Source organism: Haemaphysalis longicornis, unplaced genomic scaffold (genome assembly GCF_048455015.1).
Source record: "Haemaphysalis longicornis isolate Haplotype H1 unplaced genomic scaffold, Haemaphysalis longicornis Haplotype H1 scaffold_1, whole genome shotgun sequence".
Classification (NCBI taxonomy): domain Eukaryota; kingdom Metazoa; phylum Arthropoda; class Arachnida; order Ixodida; family Ixodidae; genus Haemaphysalis; species Haemaphysalis longicornis.
This window is the reverse complement of record NW_027526203.1, coordinates 304,925,053-304,947,206: the sequence shown is the minus strand read 5'-3', so window position 1 is coordinate 304,947,206 and position 22,154 is coordinate 304,925,053. Positions and strand designations below refer to the sequence as shown.

Genomic DNA, 22,154 nt, shown 5'->3' with positions numbered 1-22,154 from the left:
GAGCTATTATGGCTTTATTGCTGCCAAATTTTCATCCCTGATTCTTTGTGGGAATCTGGAATCCACACTATTGGTTTCTGCTGCACATTTCTGCAAGGGGCGAGAACGTTCTGGTATTTTCGTGCGCAGCTGGAAACACACAAGAACCTCCTTTATAACGCGGTTTTTGTTTCAGATTCTCTAAAGGGTCATCACCTCATAGCGCATCACGGCTGCGTCAAATTACGGAACCATTGCAGCAAATTGCTGCTCTTCAGGCTGTGTAATTTTACTTAATGCACAAATTTTCTTTATGTCAACCTGTCTGCACGTTGCAAGGCAAATTAATGGAAGATCGTTACTAAGTACACAGGAATTATTTTTCCTTCGGTATTTATTTTTGAAGCGAAAGCCTTAACTGCCTCATCAAATTCAAAAAGTAACCGCCGTTTTCGTCCACCAACACCAATAGGCCCAAAACGGCCGCGGCTCTAAAGAAATTACTCAAAGGCATAAGGGACCGTGTTGGATTTGAACCGAGGCCACCTAAGCAAGAGCCAAGTGCGTTACCACTGCGCTAACCCGGCACACTGTCCATTGTTTTCTAAGGGGTGCGCTAAACGCTGGTATTTTGTCTGCGACTACTAGTCGTTGCTTCCTAACAAGCCCCAAGAAATGGTCCCAAGATAATACCAATGAATTTGCCACTGCCGCCACGTGCCATTCTTCCGTTATTACTTGGCCTGACTTGGGAAATGGATTTTCGTCGCTTCTTAACAAGCCTCTCGAAATGGTCCCAACATTACTGCCGGGAAATCCCCGCCGCTGCAGCTACTTGCAATTATTCCATTATGGCATGACTGGCGAAATGGCTTTTGGGGGCTCGTGGCGAGTATTTCTACGACAGGGGCAATTTTCATTTTTGTTCCTCTAGTTCACAGCTTTTAGAAATTCCCGATAGAGAAGCCGTTTCTCGGCTATAATTTCGGTATGATAAAACCGATTGAGATTGTTTTTTTTTCATAATGATACTACGGCCTTGGCAGCCCTAGGCAACTATTCTCAACAAATGTCAAATTTCTTGACCACAATGTTTAACTTTTCATAAACTTCTGGAGACGTACCAGCTGATTGGCGTGTGGCGCCAGCGCATAAAACTGGTTACCGGTTACTTTGTAAAAATTATCGTCCTGTTTGTGTTACAAGTACTTGTTGCAAGCTTTTAAAAAACATAGTTGTAAGATTTATTCAGGAATTCGTCATTAAAAACAATATTTGTCCCCCATCAACACGGCTTTCGAAACAGCCTATCTACAACCCCACAGCTTGTTTCGACGCTGCGCAAGATTTGGAGTGTAGGTACCAGACCGATCACAATAACATTGTTTTTAGACTTATCTAAAGCTTTCGATAAAGTGCCTCATGGAAAACTATTGTATAAATTAGAGTGTATGTGCTTACCTTTATACATTATTCAGTGTATTGCTCCGTATCTAGCCGATAGAAAACACTTTGTGAAAATTCCTCATTGTTCGTCTAGTACACTGTCTGTTACCTCGTGGGTTCTACAGAGGAGTGTTTTAGGCCCGGTCCTGTTTCTTTATGTTACTGATTTGATGGATGCAGAGTTCATGATGTATCCACAATCATTTTTGTGGAGATTGTGCTGTTTTTAAGAAAATTTAATCCACAAATGATCAATTATTGTTGCAAAAAGTCCCTTGGCAATTGATGACTGGTGAATGCGTTGGGGTATGACGCTGAATTCAGAGAAAACTGTAATTTTACGTGTCACAAACAAAAATGTCCAAGTTCTTTTTCTTGTTTACTGCATCGCCGGCCTGTCTTAGAAGTGTCCTAGTGCAAGTACTTAGGTGTCACGCTAACTAATAAGCTGCCTTGGTCAGAGCATTTATTCACAATTTCTTCATCCATTCTTAAAACAAATCTTAAACACGCCCCAGTTAGTACCGAAATGGTAGTTTATAATTCATGCATTAGGTCAAAACTAAATTATGCTGCTGATGTTTCGGATCCCCATTATATGAAGGGTGCAGAAGAATCTCGTTAATTCGGCCCCCGTTACTTCGGAAATTCGGATGATTCCTCACTTCCACACCCTCCCTTCAAAAATGTACAAAACCTTATGGAAACAACATTCGCGGTACGACGACGCAAAATTGCACGCGCACCGGTTCAATCGGACTGAGGCACGCCTAGGACGGCGCAACTAGAACGAGTTTTAGTAGCAGGCATCGTTACCGGCTCAACCACTTTCGCGCGATTTTAGAGCGACAGCGACCAGCTACCGGTTTTTCCGTCGCTGAGCGCCATCGCTTGCCACCCATTTACAGCAACGGTGTGCTGTCGAAGTTGATGCAACTCTGCGCTATTAAAATAACGTTGCGCTGTCGGAGGTGCGCTATCGCCGGCAAGTTGACCGATGACGAGATAATCAGAGTTCCCTTCGTTGCCGTGGTTGAGACGTCCAACGAAGACCCGTGCGATGTGCTACGCCCAGTGCGTAGTACGGCAAAAGAAGTCACGGACGCGCTCGTTGTTCTAGAGTAGTTCTGCTACGATGTTTCAGGCAATACGCTTGCGCTAGAGGGATTGTCGCATACACGCAAACTAGACCTTTCCGCCCAGCTGTCCACACACACACAGAAAAACAAAAAACAGACACACACACACCAGCATCACAGACTGCTCATAGTAAAGGTATGGAATAAAAGTATTGAAAATGTGTGTTTTTGGTATTCATTCCATAATTCGACATTCAGAAAACTCGGACATTTTTTTCACTGCCTTCAGATCCAAATTGACAAGGTTTTACTGTATTATGCAGCTTGAAAGAGTTCAAAGAAAGAGATTACGATTATTTTTTAGTTAATGTAGAAGGTACGATTCGCCATCCTTGTACTGAGACTGGAGGCTCGCCGGAAAATTAGTCGTCTTGCGTTTCTTCACAATTTCCTCGTAGGTAAAACTAAATTAATACTCCCGAGCTGCATAAAACGCATAACTACCCGGACAACTAGACATAGCCATGAGTACTCTCCATCGCCAATTTTCGTAAGAGCTAACGCACACAAGTACGCACACAAGTAAGCCAACGCACACCGGTGGTGTAGAGGGAGAAAACAGGGAGAACAGAACGGCAGGGCGCACAAAAGGAAGAGCAGTTAAGAGGCGCCTCTGGCCGTAACGGGACACCATGACCTGAGGGGCGGGGCGGCTCGGAGAATGCCGGGAAGTGAATTCCAACCACACTGCCACTGCATCAGGAAAAATTCATGGAGACTCTGCGACTTCGCTCGGACTGCTCTGGCAGAAACGAAAACAGATTCTACATCTGTTCTGGAACGTGTGGCGAAAAGAGTACTTGGGGCAACTTCGTTCCGCCTACGCCTCAAAGCAAACGAAGGCAGGGCTCCCTGGGGTCGGCGACGTGCTTTAACATTGCCGACAGACGCGATGGCGAATACTCCTGAAGAGCCAAAGGAACCTCCTCAACCTTGTGTAGTACTGACTTTAACTTTGCTTTCATTTTTACCCTAGCCCATTAATTACAAGCCGCACATCCTACACGACACCTGAAATTAGAATTAGGTTGAAGTGGGCTTCCTGTCCTGTGGCACCGTTGGAGCTTGTTTATGCCCTTTGTTATTTCCATTTCAGAACGAATTACTCTTGAACCCAAGGTCATTTTTCTCCGCGTACTTTACAAATCTACTCTGCCCAACACAAAGTTAGTGGCCGAACACTCTGATACTTGTTTCCTTTGTCATCATTCGCCTGGATCCTAGCCAGCCACTGAATGTTTATTATAATTATTTACAATTAAAAATCTTGGCATAAATCGTAAACATCCAAATCCTCGCCGCTATTTTTGGGTTTACACTTTCTGCTTAGCTCGCCAACAACGGCTTGTACCTTCTCACTAACGCCGCAGCGTTCCTCCATATTCCCTGCCATATATTTGTGAATAAAGCCAAGTTTTTTCTATTCCAGATGGCCTATACTAGTAAAAAGGTGACCACTATTCGCGACCTCGACACTTATAATTTTGATTCTGGGTCCTCAACCTCCTCAACAGTAACCTTCTCATAGCTAGATTTGTACATAGGCTTGTACACATTCGGATTTCTATTTTCTGTTTAGCTTAACTACAACCGTTGCACTATTTCATTTGTACGATATAATTTATATGAATTCCCTGCAATATCCTTCTGACTCAAAAATTACAAGTCAAGCTTTTTTTCAGAAGATTACTTCATTCAGACGGAATATTCTGACTATCCGCGACCTCCCCCCTCCCCCTCCCATTCAAATTCTCATTCTCTGCCGTATGACGTCATGTTTAAGGAGGTAAAGCTATCCTACTATACGAGACAAGCATTATTCGGTCGATATAGGTAAACGTTTCCTGGATCAATTCAGCTGGTGACCTTGCGAACCAAAATGATCGATCCTCCTGTGCTCCTATCTGTGAAGCACCAGGCGGCCACATCGTACAAGAGCTCCACAGCGGCTATTCCTCCACGGTAAAAGTAGCTAAAGCACAGGGGTTACTTACAAGGTCGATTTCTTTACGAAAGATCACTTGCCCAATCAAAACAAAATGAATTCGCCGATCCTGTCTCCTCGTGAAAGCAAACACAGCCGATGTTGATTGTTAATATACAGCATTGCGCGGAGAAAGCCCCCATTGATGCTTTTACCCCTTCTATGTTCTGAGCCGACTGATGATAACAGAAGCCACTGATAGAAATAAATATATCCTCGATCTACACAGCAGCTGCTAAGTTGAGAAATTTAACGTGTCCCAGTGTTATCGCCTTTCTAAATACGCCTTGGGCAAAACACTCTTCGTTGAGGAGTCCAGTGTTGCAATGCATATCGCTATTACCTTGACGAGTGAAAAATATTATGCTCGCGCTGGCAAGAAATTTGGCACTATTTCTGGACATTTTGTGTCATCGGCATTTTGATAAGATTTGCACGTGCTATACAAGGATAGCTTTCCACGACTAAAACTGCGACTGAAGCATGAGACCCGAGCAGAGAGCTGAATCATCAGAACAGAGCTTGAGTTCGTGACACATGACCTGGGTAGGTTATACATGGTTGACGGTCACAAGCATGCAATAATGGCGATCGCGAACAGGAGCCGTCCGCTGCAGCAATCGCTCGTCACCGCTTAAAAGTAGACAATTTGCTTGAAATTTTATATGCCCAAAAGGAGCTAACGGTAGCCGAAAATCCGCCAAAGGATAGACCGATAGACCCGTAATAAAACAACCATTGAGCATCCTTTCCATTGCTTCAGATGACTGGTCTGGCAGAGACACTTTATATTTTCTGATTGTTTTGATGCATAAACTGTCGTGCCACGTTACTGGCAGCCGTCCTTTGGAGCGCTAGTTTCTGCTTGTACACCGACCGCTGCCCGGGTCCTTCTCCAGCTGACGCCTCTATGGCAAACCATAGCGCCGCACACAGGACGAAAGATAAGACTGCAAACAGGACGAGCTCTGTTTCTTAATTCTTTGCTCTGTTCCTTCTGCTATGCTGTATTTCGTTGCAAACTCTCAAAACACTCAACATTCAAGCGCCAAGCAGCCCAGATATTTCCTTACCGCGAGTGCCCTCCCATTAGCTGCAGCCAGCCGGAACCTCAGGGATCGACTGATTGGTGAAACGCATGCGCGAATATCTTATTAAGAGCAGAGCTGCTTAAGCTATTGGTTGCACCATTCACACGCACAAAAAGTAACAAAAAGATCTCCGAGCGCACTTGAGCGTTCGTCTCGTGAGGAGACCCCGGAAAAAATACCAAGAAAATGCCGAGCGCAAAATGCTACCACAAAAAAGAGGGCGGCACAGACAAAAAACTTTTATTTCGTTTCCTCAGGACCTAAATAGAAGATTTCTCTGTCTGGCTCAGTGAGCCATGTTAACCCGACATAGAAGAAGACGACGAACAGAATAGCCCATACCGCTATGCCCGTGCTAATATAACCAGTCGTGAAACCATCCCTTCATCTGCCATGGTTTTTGTCTTCTATCCTGAAGCCGCGTAATATGTTTCAGCATTACTTGCTTGTGGTTTCGGGAGAAGTTAGGGCTCTGATTTCTCTGGTTTACGATAAAAACGGCGAGGAGTTGTCGTTTTCGCAGATATGCCTGGATCAGGTGCGTAAGATCAAGTCTCTCCACCCCACCCCGTCCGCAATGGCCAGCAGAGCAATTTAGACGATGAAAAAGATTTAAACAACGAAAAAGAAGACAAAGACGGCCGCAACCACATTCAAAAGCTTAAGGACTTCTACGGAGAGATCCACGAGTGCCTGGAGCACACGACATTCGATGACATTGAAAAGTTCTGATGCTGCTATGGCGTGCGCAGCGAGGGTCACTACTTGGAGATTCTCAGAGGCGGAGTAAGTCGTCCCTGCGTCTTGTACAAATGGCGCCCCGATCAGAACTGCATCAATCCATTCAACCTTTGGATAGGTCCGGTGCTCGACTAAAACATGGACATTCAGGTCATTGTCGATCCCTGTGCCTGTGCCGCACACGTCGTCGACTACGCGAACAAGGCTGACCGCGGAATGTCTAGCCTGCACAATGCCGTGGACGAGATGTTGGACGAACGCGGGGACATGGGTTATCCGGAGTGCTAAAGGCGCTCGCTTTGAACATGCTCAAAATGGTCCAGATGTCGGCCCACGAAGACGCGTGGCTCTCTTAAGTCAGGACATGTCCTAGAAGAGTCGGGCAGTCGTTTACATCCCCACGTGCTTCCCCGACGAGCGAGTACGAGTCCGCGAGACCAACAAGGAGCCAGAAGAACTTCCTCTTAGGTTAGGCTGCCGGCTCTTCTGTTTCTCAAACCTTACACCTCTAGTGCAAGGTGCGCCAATGTTCCTTACGTTGTTTAACAATAGATGGTTGTTAAATGATACCATGGAGAGCGTCACACGACGAGGTGTATCAGACGAGCGAGTGAAATGGCCTTGCCCGCCTCAAATAGTTCACATAAGTTTCTGAGCTCGGAAAGCGCCTTTACGTCTCCAAAATGGTGCTGGGAAAGGTAGTGTAGGCTATTGCGTAATTATTACACCATATTTTAGTCATTTTATGCCAAAAATTTAGTGGAGGCATGAATGCTGGTTTACGATATACGATGTTAATTGCGCAAACTAGATGGCGGCGTCAAGATCATTTTTTCTTTTCTAAAGCTGTTCGGGAGATGTCTGCAATTATTTCAAAAAAACATTATTGTATCGTCAGCATCTGGTTTAAAAATTCCGAGATTTCAGCTATTACACGAGTAAGCCAGCGGTTGTGGGCAACAAAGTTGCGCATCATTTGCTCTGAACCTTATTAGTAAGATGCCGCTACTTTCATTGCGGCGGCCAGTAAGGAAGAATACAGAAACCTCAAACGGTGTGCTACATGTTTTCCGCCTCGAGCAACGGAAAGAGTCCGGTACACGTACGCCTGCGCAGTGGCGTCACGGTACAATGGTAGCGTTATGGTAATTACGACAGCGGATTTGGAGGGAGAATGGAGCATGGCGGCCGCACTTCATGGGAGATCGGGCAGGGGAGAAGAGGAGAAACTGTGGCACTGGTACTGCACCGGGAGGGGTAGCTTGAAGGTCACGTCACGAGCACAACAGCCAGCCTACGCTTTCGCAAGCCGCATCAGTCGTGGCGCGAAAAGGAAGGGGAAGGTCTAGAACGAGCAGCTCGGCACTACGACGACAGCTTATGCGGTGTTTCACCTTCACAGAATGGATTGCCACAAATCGGATTTTGTGTAAAATGACTATTGTAGGCAGGTTAATAGCTGCATCATAGGGTTTGATTCCACCAATGGTCGCAATAATCTAAGGATCGCGTTTAGCATTTCGTGGTACATCACCGCGCAGATGATGTATTCGAGTTAGGTAATGTCGAGCCTTGTTACTAATCAAATTCGTTTTCTTTGTGGGCAGCTACTGGTGTTTCGGATGCATTCTGGCAGAGCAAAATCTCAGGCAGTTTTTTCAGTATTGAAAAAAAGTTGATGTGCAGATATCTCATTTTGACTTTTCCTATGAATCTTTTCAATTTTGCTGGGATTTGAACATCAAACAACGCGACAGAATTTACAGGTCCTGTGGAACACCGGACAGCGTTGACTAAATAAATGAGAAAAACTGATCCTTTTCTTTTAAATGGTACGAAATTTTACTCTCGCTTTCACAAATGCCAGACTGTCTGTTCAGCGATGACGACGTACAAAATAGGATCTGACAGCTAATATATGACCTGCGCCGTGACATTACTCCAGGCGACCGTGAGGTTTGGCACTACATGATTTTATCCTCGAGTGACACTGTGTGGAACATTGAGTCTGGCCTCCTTATTCATTTAGTTTACTACCTTGCACGTACGGGTTGTTCATTCAGTTGCATGGGGCCAAAGCATGCCACTGATTTTTTTAGACGGTACCGTGTCGCTAATATGCCAATCAATTTTATTAACAATGTTCCTATTATTCCTGTGACTTGCTTTGAAGATTCGTGCGCATTTTATGCTCAAGCTAGAGGAGAAGAATAAAAAATCTGACAAGGAGATCAAGCAGGAAAATCACTTTTTTTGCTCTTGCTTTTATGCTTTTACAAAATTTACCCTGTGTTCAAGTTCTACTTGAGGGGTTTCGAAGACAATGTTGCAACAATGTGACAACAATGTGTAAATGTTGGGCGACAATTTCGGTCATTTGCACAAATTAAAAATTTCCAATTGCTAATCATTTTGCAGCCGCTTCTCGATTATCTAAACTGAAGAAACGATGGTAGAAAATGTCTATTAAGCCTACTTCTGACAGATACCGTGCGAATACTGTGCATTACCTGTACAGCAGCTTCTGCCGCCCTACGATGACACAGATGCCAGTTCACGTTTACAATGACATTGCGTGGGTGCGACCCGACCCCCACAAAAAGAAAACCTCATAGCGTTTCGTTCACACATTTTGTGAATAATAGTCGAAGGGTAACGAATGTTAACCCATTGTGGGACTGTCCATCAATTGGTACTTCAAGTACCAATTGATGGACAGGAATGCAGAACATCGCCAAGTATAACAGTGCCGCTTTCAAAGCTGTTCCACTTTTCACTAAGAAAAGTACAGTACACTCTCTTTAAAGGAAACTCGACGGGGATAGTGAAATCTGTTTCACTCATCAGCAGTATCGTTTAAGGGTCACGACTCCCAAAAAAGCTGCCCAAGGTGGTTTCATTCAGCTTGGCATGGCATTTCTTCACCAAGTAAGCATTCATCTTGCTTAGGTTGCACACTTGCTCCAGGCAGCACTTTTTCTGGAAGTACTGTTGGAGAACTTCTACTGCCTGGCTTGTTTCTATAGTCGATGATGGGGTGCTGTGGTGGTCGTCATTGTCGATCCCCTCCCTCCTCACTCTCACCATCGGGGCCTTCCTCGACTTCCTTTAGTATATCCACTAACGTGTCCTTACGGCATGTAACAAGGTCGTCATCAATACCTCCGTAGCCATCCATTGTCAGCATACCAGTGCCGCACCTCTCAGCCACCAAAGCAAAAATGCGTTCGCCTTAGCACTGTCGACATCCGACTCCTCTTTGTTTGCAGCCACCTCCTTAGAGAAACCCGCATGACTAAAGAATCTTTAAATTGCTGCAGATTCAGCTTCCTCCTAAAAGTGGGACAAGTGGGACAAGGAGGTCTAGGGTGTATCATTCATCCCTGCCCATACACAGCCTAATCCTTCTCAAGAAGTGGCGACGGCAGAACTTTTTCAAATTTGTAATAAGGCCCTGATCCATCTGCTCTAGAACGGTGTGACATTGGCAGGGAGCAACTCCAGCTGAATAGAATTCAGGTCTCGCACTTAACCGAGCACTGGGAAGTTGTCTGCAATAAACACAACCTCCCTGCCTTTTCTGGTAACACCGCGTAACCTCCCTAAACCAAATTTCAAAAATTGCCGGTATCATCCAGGCGTTGGTATTTGTGTCGTACAACACGGGAAGTCGTTTCACACCTTTAAAAGCGCGGGGGGGCCCTTCAGCTTTTCTGTAACCAGGAGATTCTTTTCCGGAACAATTCAAATTGGCTTCCACCAGAACAGTGACACAGCCCTTGCTGAGGTTTCCTCCTGTACACTTATCACCTTGAAATCTCAGGGTCTTGTTCAGAACAGGCTTATAAAGAAGTGGCATTTCGTCCACGTTAAGAATATCGCAGGGGCCCATAATTTGACAGGATATCTTCGAGCTTCTGCTGCTGCCAGTAAGCGCAAACATTTCGATCCACCACGGCACTTTCACCTGCTAGGGTGCGGAAGAGTAGTGCGAGCTGCCCAAACGAAATGTTATTCTCGGCAGCTTGCAGGGGATATAAAACGATTTTGCCCTTCCCTAAAATCTGCGAGTTTATTGGAACAGTCATGCTGTAGGAGTGCTCAAACTGCGCAACAGCGAAGGCCCACACCCGATATGTGGAAGCATTTTGCATTTCATAATTTGTTTAAAAGGTCCGACACCTGCAAATTATTAATACTTGACAAGTGTGACCGCAGGAGCTGCTCAGTGGCTAAGCCGTTTGCTGCTGACCACAAGTTGCCTCGAACTCCCTTCCCCACGCCCGTTTTTCTGGAGTAGATGGTAATCGAGAACGTCCATGTATCGAGATTTTGATCCACGTTTAATAACACCAGCTGGTTAAAATAAGTCTGCAGGCCTGCACCATAAGCTGCGCCTCGGAGCTGAGATATAGCACAAGCATCAAATGCTCCAGGTGTTTTTAAAAATGTGTTTACACGAAAAAAAAACAAGAAAGAAAAGGCTATCACGTTGTTTTAAAATATTACGCAAAAAGTAAGTAAAACCGAATAAGTAAAAAAAGCACCAAAACATGGATATTGTGTTAAATCTCCCGCTGGGTATGCGCCATTCATCATAATAAGGATGAAAGCACCCCTGTTAGTAAAGTTATCGTCCCCGCGAAGGGCAGCCATGGCCCAGGTCTGCCTTGTGTCGTTCTTCCGCTATATTTTTTGGTGCCGAAACCCGGGAGGATGACCGCACACGACGAAGGAGACCACCGCCGTCCCCTCCGGCTTGAGGTACACAAGGACGACTCAGAGGCTGCCGTCCAAACAGACAACGAAAACCCTGGAGGTTTCAACGACGAGAAAGAAAAGACAGAGCCACCACCGTGTGGGATCGAGTGTATCTTCCTTTCAGACAAAGTGAAGAACAAACGCTTACTGGAAGTAATGAAAAGCCCACGAGAACTCTAACCAATGGAGGATTGCTACAGTTTGTACCCAGGCACGAATCTGAGGTGTTCCGTCTCAGCGAAGTTTGGATAACCGAGAAACCCTGGCGTGTTACGTCTGCTCCATGCGAGGAGGCAGCGAGGCCCGGTGGAGAACCATCCGAACCGTACATTGAGCTGACAAGAAGCACGAAAACGATCTCGTCAGGAGAGGAAAAACAAACGGAAGGCAAGCACAAAGCTGGCATGAGAACACCACTAGACTCCCTCCGCAACAGCTACCGTTTCACCAAAATATTAGGACTTGAAAGACACCGACTTCGCAACAATAACTGCACGGCTAAAGGACTGCAACCTTCCTAGGAAGCTGGACCTACAGTCTGGTGGTCGTCCGCATTACATTGGCGGCCCTTGGCTGTCATGAGATCTGCACGACGGCGCAAGCACCGGTGGAGACGAAAGAGGATAGCATTCCAGGACCGCGTCGCAAAGATTGACCTTATGGACACAAAACCCAAAATGTTAGTATCACGGATTTATTGTGCACCCATCGATTATCTCAGGCGCGGGAGGATGTTAAATCTCCCGCTGGGTATGCGCCGTTCATCATAATAAGGATGAAAGCGCCCCTGTTAGTAAAGTTATCGTCCCCGCGAAGGGCAGCCATGGCCCAGGTCTGCCTTGCGTCGTTCTTCCGCTATATATTGCTCTATACTTTTCTTTGCCCTGCCTTTCACAACCAAACGTGTCATCAATGCGAACGAAGTGAGTTCCGTGGTCAGTTTTTGAGTACAGTATAGTGGACAAGTTCCGTTTTTTCCGATACAAATAACAAGAGATAGGTCAGGGAAAACTGTTAAGGTGCGCACTTAATCCCTTGGCAAGAAACTGCAGCCCTCGACCTTGTCTTGGAAGCAGAAACAGTAATAAAGCAGATGACACGTGCAGAAAGGCAGGCCGGTATCTCACACTGTCCCATTCGCCAAGCGATCATCTTTTCTGATTGTTTTGCAGTTTTGCCTCTTTCAGATCTGCTTTTTTCGAAGGTGTACTTGTACTGACTGCCCAACTTGCTACTTCTAATGCCACGCGTTCCGGAGGGGAGTGCTGCTGAGGACGAATTGAAGAGCGTCTACCCAAAAACGTCCCATCTCCTGCTGCGCCCGTCAAAGTTCCCTTTCATTTTGTAACAGCATAATCTGTTATAAGATTCCGCCACATAGCACACGGAACGATAGCCGGGGGTCAGGCGGTACGATGACATAAATTGTGATGCACACATCCGGTATAGCTATCGGAAAAGTCCTTGCAGTGGTCAGAGCAATAATGCAGCGATGGAGCGTTAAGTAAGGCTTACTTTTAACTAAAGTGTGGCTGACCCATTCGATAAGGTGACAGCTAAGAAATTATTCAGGGCAACCAAATAATCTAATTCATTGGTAATATTTATGCGCTGTTGTAGGATTTTTTCTGTTTTGTTACGAATATAAAAAATGTGCGCCATTGGTATTAAGCGCTGGTATTTAAACGCCCCAGTACGCAGGCCTAAATTTAAGGCTTCAAGCTTAGCATGATGGGCGATTCCATAGCGATGATTGCGATTTCAGCAAAAAAGGAAAGGGCAGAAAATATATCCCACCGTCACATTTCTTGGCGGTGGCTTTACGAATATTCGCTAGGACAACATAAAGTCTGGGCGAGAAAGTAGGTGGTAAATCGTCACCACTTCATGTTTTTCTAATATCTCGTAATTGTTTCAAGTTTGCTTTGCAATTGCGCCAGGGCCCTTGGGGAACAGCAGCATTTTGAATTTGTGTTTGTAATTCGATTTGACTGTCGTTTAAACTACTAAATGTTTTTTTCGAATTTCACTGCAGTGATAATTCAACGCATCGAACCGGTTCGCGACCCGGTTCCATCTCTTGAACCGGTTCCGGTTCGCGAACCAGTGGGGTACGTCATTTTGTCGAACCGGAACTGAACCGGAACGAAATGATTCCGCCTGAACGAGAACCGTAACCGAACCGGTAATTTTGTCGGTTCGACACACTGATATATACATATATATATATATATATATATATATATATATATATGTGTGTGTGTGTGTGTGTGTGTGTGTGTGTGTGTGTGTGTGTGTGTGTGTGTGTGTGTGTGTGTGTGTGTGTGTGTGTGTGTGTTTTAGTTAGTGCTTTTTTTTTGGCATCACAGTCACTGATAGTCGGCATTTCACTGTTTCAAGATCCCACTTAATAATTGTGATGGTCAGATACCCTGTGCCGCTTCTAGACAGTCGTCATTATCAGGGCAGGCACAAAGACAGGCACTGACTGTCTCACGTGCCTCCATTGACTGTCTTCCTGGCTCCAAATGGCAGAATTCTCAGAATTCCTATGGCGATGTAGAAAGAAAACCATTCAGGCGTGTACTTACGGTAGTATCTCCTCCTTAATCGAAGTGCAATCAATACTGCAGCGGGAAGCATCACCAACAGGGCTGCTGAGAGGGCGCATGCCAGTGTCACCAACGGCGGACAGCAGCTACTTTCTTCATGGCTTCTGTCCGCTTCCTCCGGCTGGTCTTCTTCCTTTTCCTCTGCGCCAGGCGGCACTGGGTGCTGCTGTGTACGCCTCTCTTCGGCTGAAAGAAGTCACAGAAGACGGCCGCAAGGTCAGCCAGCTACTACATGAAATTGCTGTAATCGAGAAAAATGTAATTTAGCAGCAAGACCAAAACTTCATTATAAGGGGTGAGTGAGGGCACTGCTTCCGTTAGTAAAAATGCCACGTCATTACAGAAGGCTTGACAAGAATTTGGTGTTGCAAAGGCAGAGTTGTAATTCTTGTTTACTGAAACTTTACGGATCTGCCACAGTTATATTATTACAACCGAAGGGAAGAAAAGACCGGAGGGAATTATTGACCCCTCCATTGTAGTAAAACCGTTGACGAGGAACGCTTGTACCCCTGACCTAATTTTCACCGCATTCGTTCATGGTGTCTTGTATAAGATACTGAAAACCCTGAAAACTGAAAACCCAACAAGGGAGCAGAGAGTGGGAATAAAAGATGGCTTTTATGTACAATTTTCATGTCTGTGTTCAAAATAACATGCCGGACAACAACGCATTTTTCAATTGTTTGGGACGATGCACAACCCAACTGAAGCCTTCGTCTACTGTGAGGTCAGCTTTGGTATACGTAGTGCAGCGCTCATGGTGACAAAACGGCTGGAGTGATTTGATGTCACGTCAGTCAAAAACATCATCTCTCATGCGTAGGGCAAGGTTGAAATATCATCCCTTCAAAATAAGTGTGCTGACACAACGTTCCCCACATTGGAATATCCACAGTCGGCCTAATTTTAACCTCAACTCAACCTCAAATTCAACACCAGTTTCGCATTAGTTTTATCGGCTGAATTCGGACTATTTGTACCATAATTTTTATATCGACCCCGAAAGAGAGGACGGCGAGTACTAGAAAAATTTCTTAGCAATGGGTAGACGTATTGTGCAATGTCCACAAATGCGGAATGTCCGCAAACACAATCAAGAAGGTTGTGTGATCTTCATGAGCCTTGAAAAGGTGTATGATGCATTCCTGGCGCGAAACGTTGGAGGAGCATGCGGGAAAAGAGTTACTTCGAGCAGAGCATCAAAGTAATGGAAACAGAACAAAAGCTCTTCGATAACTTTTTGCACTTAAAAGGCCTGTTTTGAGATGACAGTGCGACACCATTAGTGCTCAACGCTCAAGTTAGCCTTTGCGCCGAGGCTCTTTGGAGCTCATTCAATACAGTAGTGCATGCTATCTCGAAGGAAGTGTAGAGAAAGCATCCTCCTGTGTGAAGTGTGTGCACACATCGTGCTATGAGCAACTTCATTAGCAAGCGCGTTATACAAACATTGATATTCCAGCGCATCTTCCATAGATACAAATTACAAATAACTCAAAAGCAGGCGAAGCTTCGGCTGAACACCATGAACACATGCAGCTTGAAAAGCACAAAACCTCTTAAGCACAATTCAAGCAGGCTGAAAATACCGGATAGACATTTCAACTCTGCCAACTAACAGAAGAAGGTTTAGATCAAGCTGACAACCCCAGTGTATATAATGACGTATGCTACTGGAAATCCCCTCTTGAAGTCCACGAGCCAAAGGATGAGGGCAGCCGGAATGGGGTGATTAAACAAACGTACGGAGTGCTAACAGGAGACTTGGCTTCAAACGAATGCATCCAAAAGAGTGTGACTTCCTGAAATAAGAAAGGTTAATTCCGACAAGTTATAATTAGATATGGCGGCCATGTGACCGACCAAGTATTTACTTTATGAATAAACACTTCAAGTTTGAAAATGGAGCAGAGGAATAGACGCTCAGTTTTCGCAGTAAAGCTGTTAGTGGGTAGAGGTCAATGGTGGTAGTAGTGGTGTATATATGCTTGTTTTTACATTGGCCTGTCTGTATGTATTTCGTATCTCACAGGGAACAAGCACAAGCCGCGCTGGCCTCGACCAGCAATGCAACAGTCACCATAAAGCCAGGCCAGTTTGCGCGGCAGTACATACTGAACATGTATGGAGTGGGAAGCATCTGCATCGTTTGTGGACGCAACCTGGGCAGCAGCGACACGCAGAATGCACGAAAGAGAGGACGACGCAAGAAACTCTTTGTGGCCCTCCATACGAGTCCCGTGATGTCTCGAAAATTAAAGCAGTTCCACTCAACGGGAAAGCTGTGGGAAGTGCAGAGCAGTGATTCGACAGAGAGGCTGTGGCGCCATTATCCGCTCATTGCTACCAACGCTAACGCTTTTCCCGTCCCTGTCTCACTCCTCTTTGACGAATTGAACAGAGGTTTGTCCAGCAGAATTAAAAGTACCCTCTTTTGAAGGGCTAGGGTGCCTTCTGCCTGAAACAGAACGTGCGGGAGCTCTGTTCATTTTGCGCTTGCGTTTATCTCACACGTGCCGGAGACTTACTGCGCAGTTTTAAACGGGTGTCTGCGTGGCCCCTTTTAAGTGCCGAGCACTTTAGGGGCCTGCCTTGTCATCGGAGCTTGTAGGCTGTCACAATGTCAAACGACTGCCGGAATCAGGCGGCGCAGCGGGATAACGGACCTAAGTAGGGCCCCACTGTGTTACGGCGTAACGGACCCAAACAGAGGCTTCGAAAAACAAGCGGTTCAAGTAGTCATAACCATTCGAGGCTCCTAAACCGCTGGCGCTTGTCATACATCTCCTCGTTGTTTGGCGCAAAAAAAAAAGAAAAAACTTCACGTACATTTGAGGCAAAATTTGTGCATATAACCGGCAGCTCCTGTATCTACTTGGTTAGAAACGCCCATGGGGTTGGATTTTACGACAGTAAGCGTAAAAATGGCGGCCAGCCGCGACGCTTTTCAAACTGCGCAGTGAGGTGCGGCACGTGCCAGATCCCGATCGCGCTGTTCCAGGCAGGGTGCGCGCGAGCACTGCGAAGACGGGAAATTCGGATTGCATTGGACAAGCTTCCCTTCAATTCATCAAGGAAGGAGTGAGACAGGGCGGTGAAGAGCGTGATGGGTGGTACCAGTAAGCGTATAACCAACCACAGCCCATTATGGGGAATCACTGCTCTGCACTTCCGATAACTTTGACGTTGAGTGGAACGGCTTCACTTTTTTCTCTTACTATCGTACAAACCAAGCCAACGAGCCCTCCTAACTAAATGAACGCGGGGGCTGCCGGTTAATTACAGAGATTTTGTCTCAAATGTACCTGCACTTTTCTTTGTGATAAATAATGGGGAGATGCGTGACAAGTGCCAGCGGTTCATGAGTTTGGAGTGGTTATGACTATCGCTTGTTTTTCGAAGCTTCTGTGTTATGCCGTTATGCCGTGGGGTTCTGTATGGGTCCGTTATGTCGCTGCTTCGCCTGATTTCGGGGGTGGCGATACCTCGTGACAGCGAACGAGCTACGACGATAGGGCGGGCACACAAAGTGTTCTGCACCTAAAACATTACTCCAGAAAAAAAAATCGGAGGAGCAGCCAAAATCGGAGGAGGCGGCGTTCAACTGGACATAAATGCATTCCCATTCACACCTCACTAGAAATATTCAAGTGTTCTTGGCGTTCTTTTTTTTTCAAAAGTTGGATGTCCTGAGGTGTATTGAGGAGCAAAATAAGTTCCGGTCACAGGGAGTTACTATAGATCAGACTGCCGCTCATGACACACTATCAAAGTCACCGAGGAACTTCCATACATAGCCTTGCTGAAGTGCTCCTCGTCACCGAAGTCGCTGTTCTAGATTTACCTATTTACTTACACATACAACGTTTCGATATGCCAGATATGACCAGGTAGGCTCATCGAAACATAAATTTTTAAAAGCGCGAAGATTGATTACGAAACGTAGCTAAAAAAATATTTCACAAATTGATCGTTGGGTAGTTCGCGCCGTCACCATCTTAGCGGTTCTAAAGACAAAAGTGTCGGGGACAATGTAAGGCAATTTTTCAATATGGCTGAAAAGGAGCGACTGTAAGCGTGTGAGTCTGCAGCGCAGGTTGTATGGTGTGATTAAAATTAAGCATCTTAGAGCACATCTATTGTGGCCTAATTATTATAACAACATTTGTATAAACCAGGAAGTAATTCTGGCATCTTAGAGTTCAGCTCCTTTAGCTTAATTGCAATAAATTTGTTTTAGGGGCCGGGTTTGATTGCATTTTAGTATATACGAAATGAACGCATCAGCTATACTGCAGGGCGGCAATCTGACCCATATGATGTGTGCTCTGTTCAGCGGAGGAGCTGAACTACAGTTTATCATATTAGCGTCTTTCTAGCACGAAATTGTGGAAATCCAAGTCCACAGTTACTTGTTCGACTTCATCAGTACATGAAGCCAGAAACGAAAGAGGAAGGAGGATACTGAGAAACTGTTGGTGTAGTTCATTAGGACTTAATAACTTCTAAATATCAACTGAGAGGGTGATGTATTCGTGGCTATAATATCTCTCTTCTCATTGTGTCTCCAACAAGCCGAATCTGCTTTATTTCTCCTTAACGACAGGTAATAATATAAAAAAAACAAAAACAAAAATATTCCTATAAAATATTTTTAACCGAGACATAGTTACTCACACTAGGGGCTCCAGTTTCTTCCATAATTTCGCTTATGCATTCCGGATCTCCTTCCGAGGATTACTGTGTTGCACAACTCTTCCACGAAAAACTACTTGGTTCATTCCCTCAGTGGTAAATTTACCCAGTGCGTTCACTCAGAGCGAAATCTTCTTTGTCAGTCTTGAACCCGTTCCGAATTCTGTGAAACTCGTACAAACTCTCTTCAACCTCCCTCTTTCCCTCACTTGACCGTAGACACCTCTCACACCAGCGCTCGCGTGCCCTCACCTCTGCCGCTGCCCGGCACGACGGCTTCTGGCAGGGTGTGCGCCCGCAGAGCAGCGAGCTGACTGCGACCCCTGGGGCTGTCGGCGAACACCAGCAGCTCGAGCGGCGAGTCGGGGGCCAGGCCACGGAGCCAGAGGGAGCGCCGACCCGCTTGCGTCCGACTCCAAGCGGCGCTGGCACGACTCGCGTTGGCAGCTCCAGCCGTCGCCGACAGAGGCCGCCGCAACTCCAGCGTCAACTGAGGTTCTTCTTCGCTAGCTTCCACTGGGAAGGAGGAGGAAAGGGACATTACCGAGAGTGGGGTCCCGTGTGTGTGTCTGCGGGGGCTAATTAGCACCAGCTTAAGCGAGATAGCGAAGTTGGGACTAAGAGATCCTGTCACCGAGCGCAGTGCTGGCGGTGGGATTCGAGTTTTTCACGGCAGTGTATATTCGCTTCCCTCGACAAGCGCTCGTGCGTAGTTTTCCTAGAACAACTCTTGTTGCGATGCGTGGAAGGTGCAGTCCAACCAGGTGGCGTATTTCTCTCGACATTTAACGAGGTTGCAGACACTAGGACAAAGATGCACCTCGCTTCCTCATCAAAGGGTTGTCTTCCGCGAAAACCATATCTGCTGCTTATTCTTTCACTGATATTCTTATTGAGGACAACTAGATTTCGCTTTGAAAATGCAAGCCCAGAAGGAGACCGCGGTGAAGTTCGAGACATTTTTGCGTGGACGTTGCTCACATCTCTTGAGTTACATGCCACCTGCTGCTGATCAATACAAACGAAGTTCACCAATTAAACATAACCGGGAGAAATTGTTTTGCTGGAACACCTCTTTATTGTGGAATCAAGACGTTTTTGCAGGAAAAACTTCGTGATAAAAATGATCAAACCACTGGAATAAACTAGGAAAAACTTGAGCACAACACAACAGACAGAAATAAAAAGTGATATATCTGCGTTATCAAAGCCGCTACTTCGATTAATACATTTGAGTAGCTATATGAGCTGAAACTCCATTCTTCCCTATTTAAACAAACGCTGCGGTTAAGGTGCCGTTCAACGGTACCACAACCACTCCACTGTAGTGTAGTCGAATGGCCCTTCGCGGGAAGACGCCTTCTTTGGTACTCTTCGCTTTCTTTAATGCAACGCAGTCTACGTAACTTAACCTAATTAATACAAAAAAGTCATTCGAAATAATCCATTACAATTATAATTTAAGCTAAAACAAAAACTGGCAAAGCCAAAGACTCGAACCACTGCCTTGGTATGACGGAGCTAAGACGGAACCTTTGCACCCTATAGCAGATGCTCTGGAACTTTCCAGCCTATGCTTAATAATTAGAATACCATCGAACGGCCCTTTAGTAACCGGCTCCTGGGCGGAGACGGAGCACCATCTGACGGCACCCTAGACACTGCGTAAATTAATTTTACGTGGCAAAACAATAGCGTTTAGCTTACGAAAGATAAGCCCACCATTACGAAGAATGTCCCTTCAGGCCCGCCTCATTCGTTACACCATGCGTCTACCCCCCCCCCCCCCCAAAAAAAAAAAAAACAAATCATATCAAATGTAAATATGAAACATATGGTATGCACTTAAAGGGACACTGAAGTGATTTGTAAACAATGCGGGATTACGAGCGCAAACTGTAGTCCGGAGTCCCTGGGCCCTGTTTCGACCACTCTGTGCGCGTTTACGCGAATTTATTTAGTAGAAAAATCAATTCGAAAATGCTGTCCTCCTCTCTTTACGCTCGCCCATCTTCTGTGGCGTTTTCGTGTGACGTCAGCAGGAGAGGAGCTGACAATTGGCTGCGCTACGGCACGGCTCGCCGACCTTCCGCGACCGAGTCAGTCGGCCGCCAACGGGTCGTCGCAATTCGCTCGATCAGTTGAAACTAAGCCACAACACGTTTGGGAATGGAAGAATGCGCCTTTATTTACTTCGTTAGTTTGTACACTGTATCTAGCTCCAAGTCCAGGTCGCTTCAAACAAGCGCTGCACAAGCGCACATGCAACGCTTCCCTGACTGGTACGCCAGTAGGAAAATATAGGGCCTCTTAAAGGGGGAGAAGAGTAAGCGAAGTCAATATAGGTACTAAGGAAATAAAATCAACTGATATTTTTACCGTACAGCGTAAAACTAGGGTGCGGGAAGCACTTTTTTGCGCTGGGCGAACAAGCAGAGCGGTCAGCAGCACGACTACGCATCTGCGAACGCTTTCCCGTCTACGAAATGCAATTGCTAGACGTGAGCTATTGTAGAAACTCGGGGGACGCTTACTTCACGAGCGCAATACAACAAATAGTCACCTAAGCTGCTTGAAATACTAAAACTAAATAAAAGTGTAAACTGGTTATACATTATATACCTTATCTTTTCCATCGCCGCCAGCGGCCCCCTGTGGCCTAGTCGTCTGGGGTGCTAGGTATGTCATCGCAAGTGTTTTGCCAGTCACAAGTTCGAATCGCCGCGGGTACATGCTTTTTTTGTATGAGTTAACTTTTTTGTTTTTCGCCGATGTTTTCTATACTGAGTTCACCTTTTTTTTTGGCCGCAACGTTCATTGCTCCACGAACTAGTCCACAGAACTCGCGCAGGCTGGCACTGCCGCGCTAGCGAGTTCTCGTTGGCGTGCTGTTGCCATAAGCACCGACTGCTTGCGGCAGTGGGCACAGGCCAGAATCAACAGACCCTCGGCCTGGTGCGAACACGCTTTTTACGATACAGGCATGAGCGAGGCAAGCTCCAAATATGGGGGAAAAGCGCATGCATTTGAGCGTCTGCGGGGACGCGGAGGGCGTTCATGCACTGCGTAGGCCTCAGATAGTGAATGCTACGATTCCAAGCCGGCCTGGGAGGCTTACCTTATGCATTTTACAGCCGACAACATGGCAGAAGCGCGGTACTACGATAACTGGGATATTGAGAATGCCCATCCAACGACGCCATCGAATGTCAAACATGTTGTTTTACAGACCGAAACCGAAACCGAAACTTGTTTGATTGCTAACCTTGGGCATCGTCCAATCACGGCGCCCCCTCCTCCCAACGTCACAGCTTAGTTTGTGCGGCCGCCGCAAACCGCGCATGGTAGTTTTTCTTCTTTCGCGCTTTGTAAAATAATTACCGATTTGTCAACCGGATAAACGATGAAAAGTGTGCTAATTTGAGCCAGTCTACACAGTGCAAGCAAAAACGGGAGCTTGACAAATTCACTTCAGTGTCCCTTTAAGAAAAACCGACCCCAACCCTTCGCGACGGGTCCAAAAAAGCTACACCAGAGGGTAACTGTGCGCCGGGACCATAGGTGGCTGATATTTTCTCGTCGCGCACGCGTGCACGCACGCACGCACGCACGCACGCACGCACGCACACACACACGCACCCGCGCACCCGCACATGCACACACACACACACACACACACACACACACACACACACACACACAC

General features: G+C 46.2%; 1 protein-coding gene across 1 annotated transcript in view; it reads right to left on the bottom strand.

Moving 5' to 3' along the window:
* Window positions 1-22,154, bottom strand: part of LOC144149659 (protein turtle homolog A-like) — a 721,048-nt gene that overhangs the window by 2,884 nt on the left and 696,010 nt on the right. The window contains exons 10-11 of the mRNA XM_077681324.1: window positions 18,704-18,967; window positions 13,733-13,939 (exon numbers count right to left, since the gene is read on the bottom strand). Coding sequence (XP_077537450.1) covers window positions 13,733-13,939; window positions 18,704-18,967 — 471 coding nt within the window. The remainder of the gene's footprint in view (window positions 1-13,732; window positions 13,940-18,703; window positions 18,968-22,154) is intronic.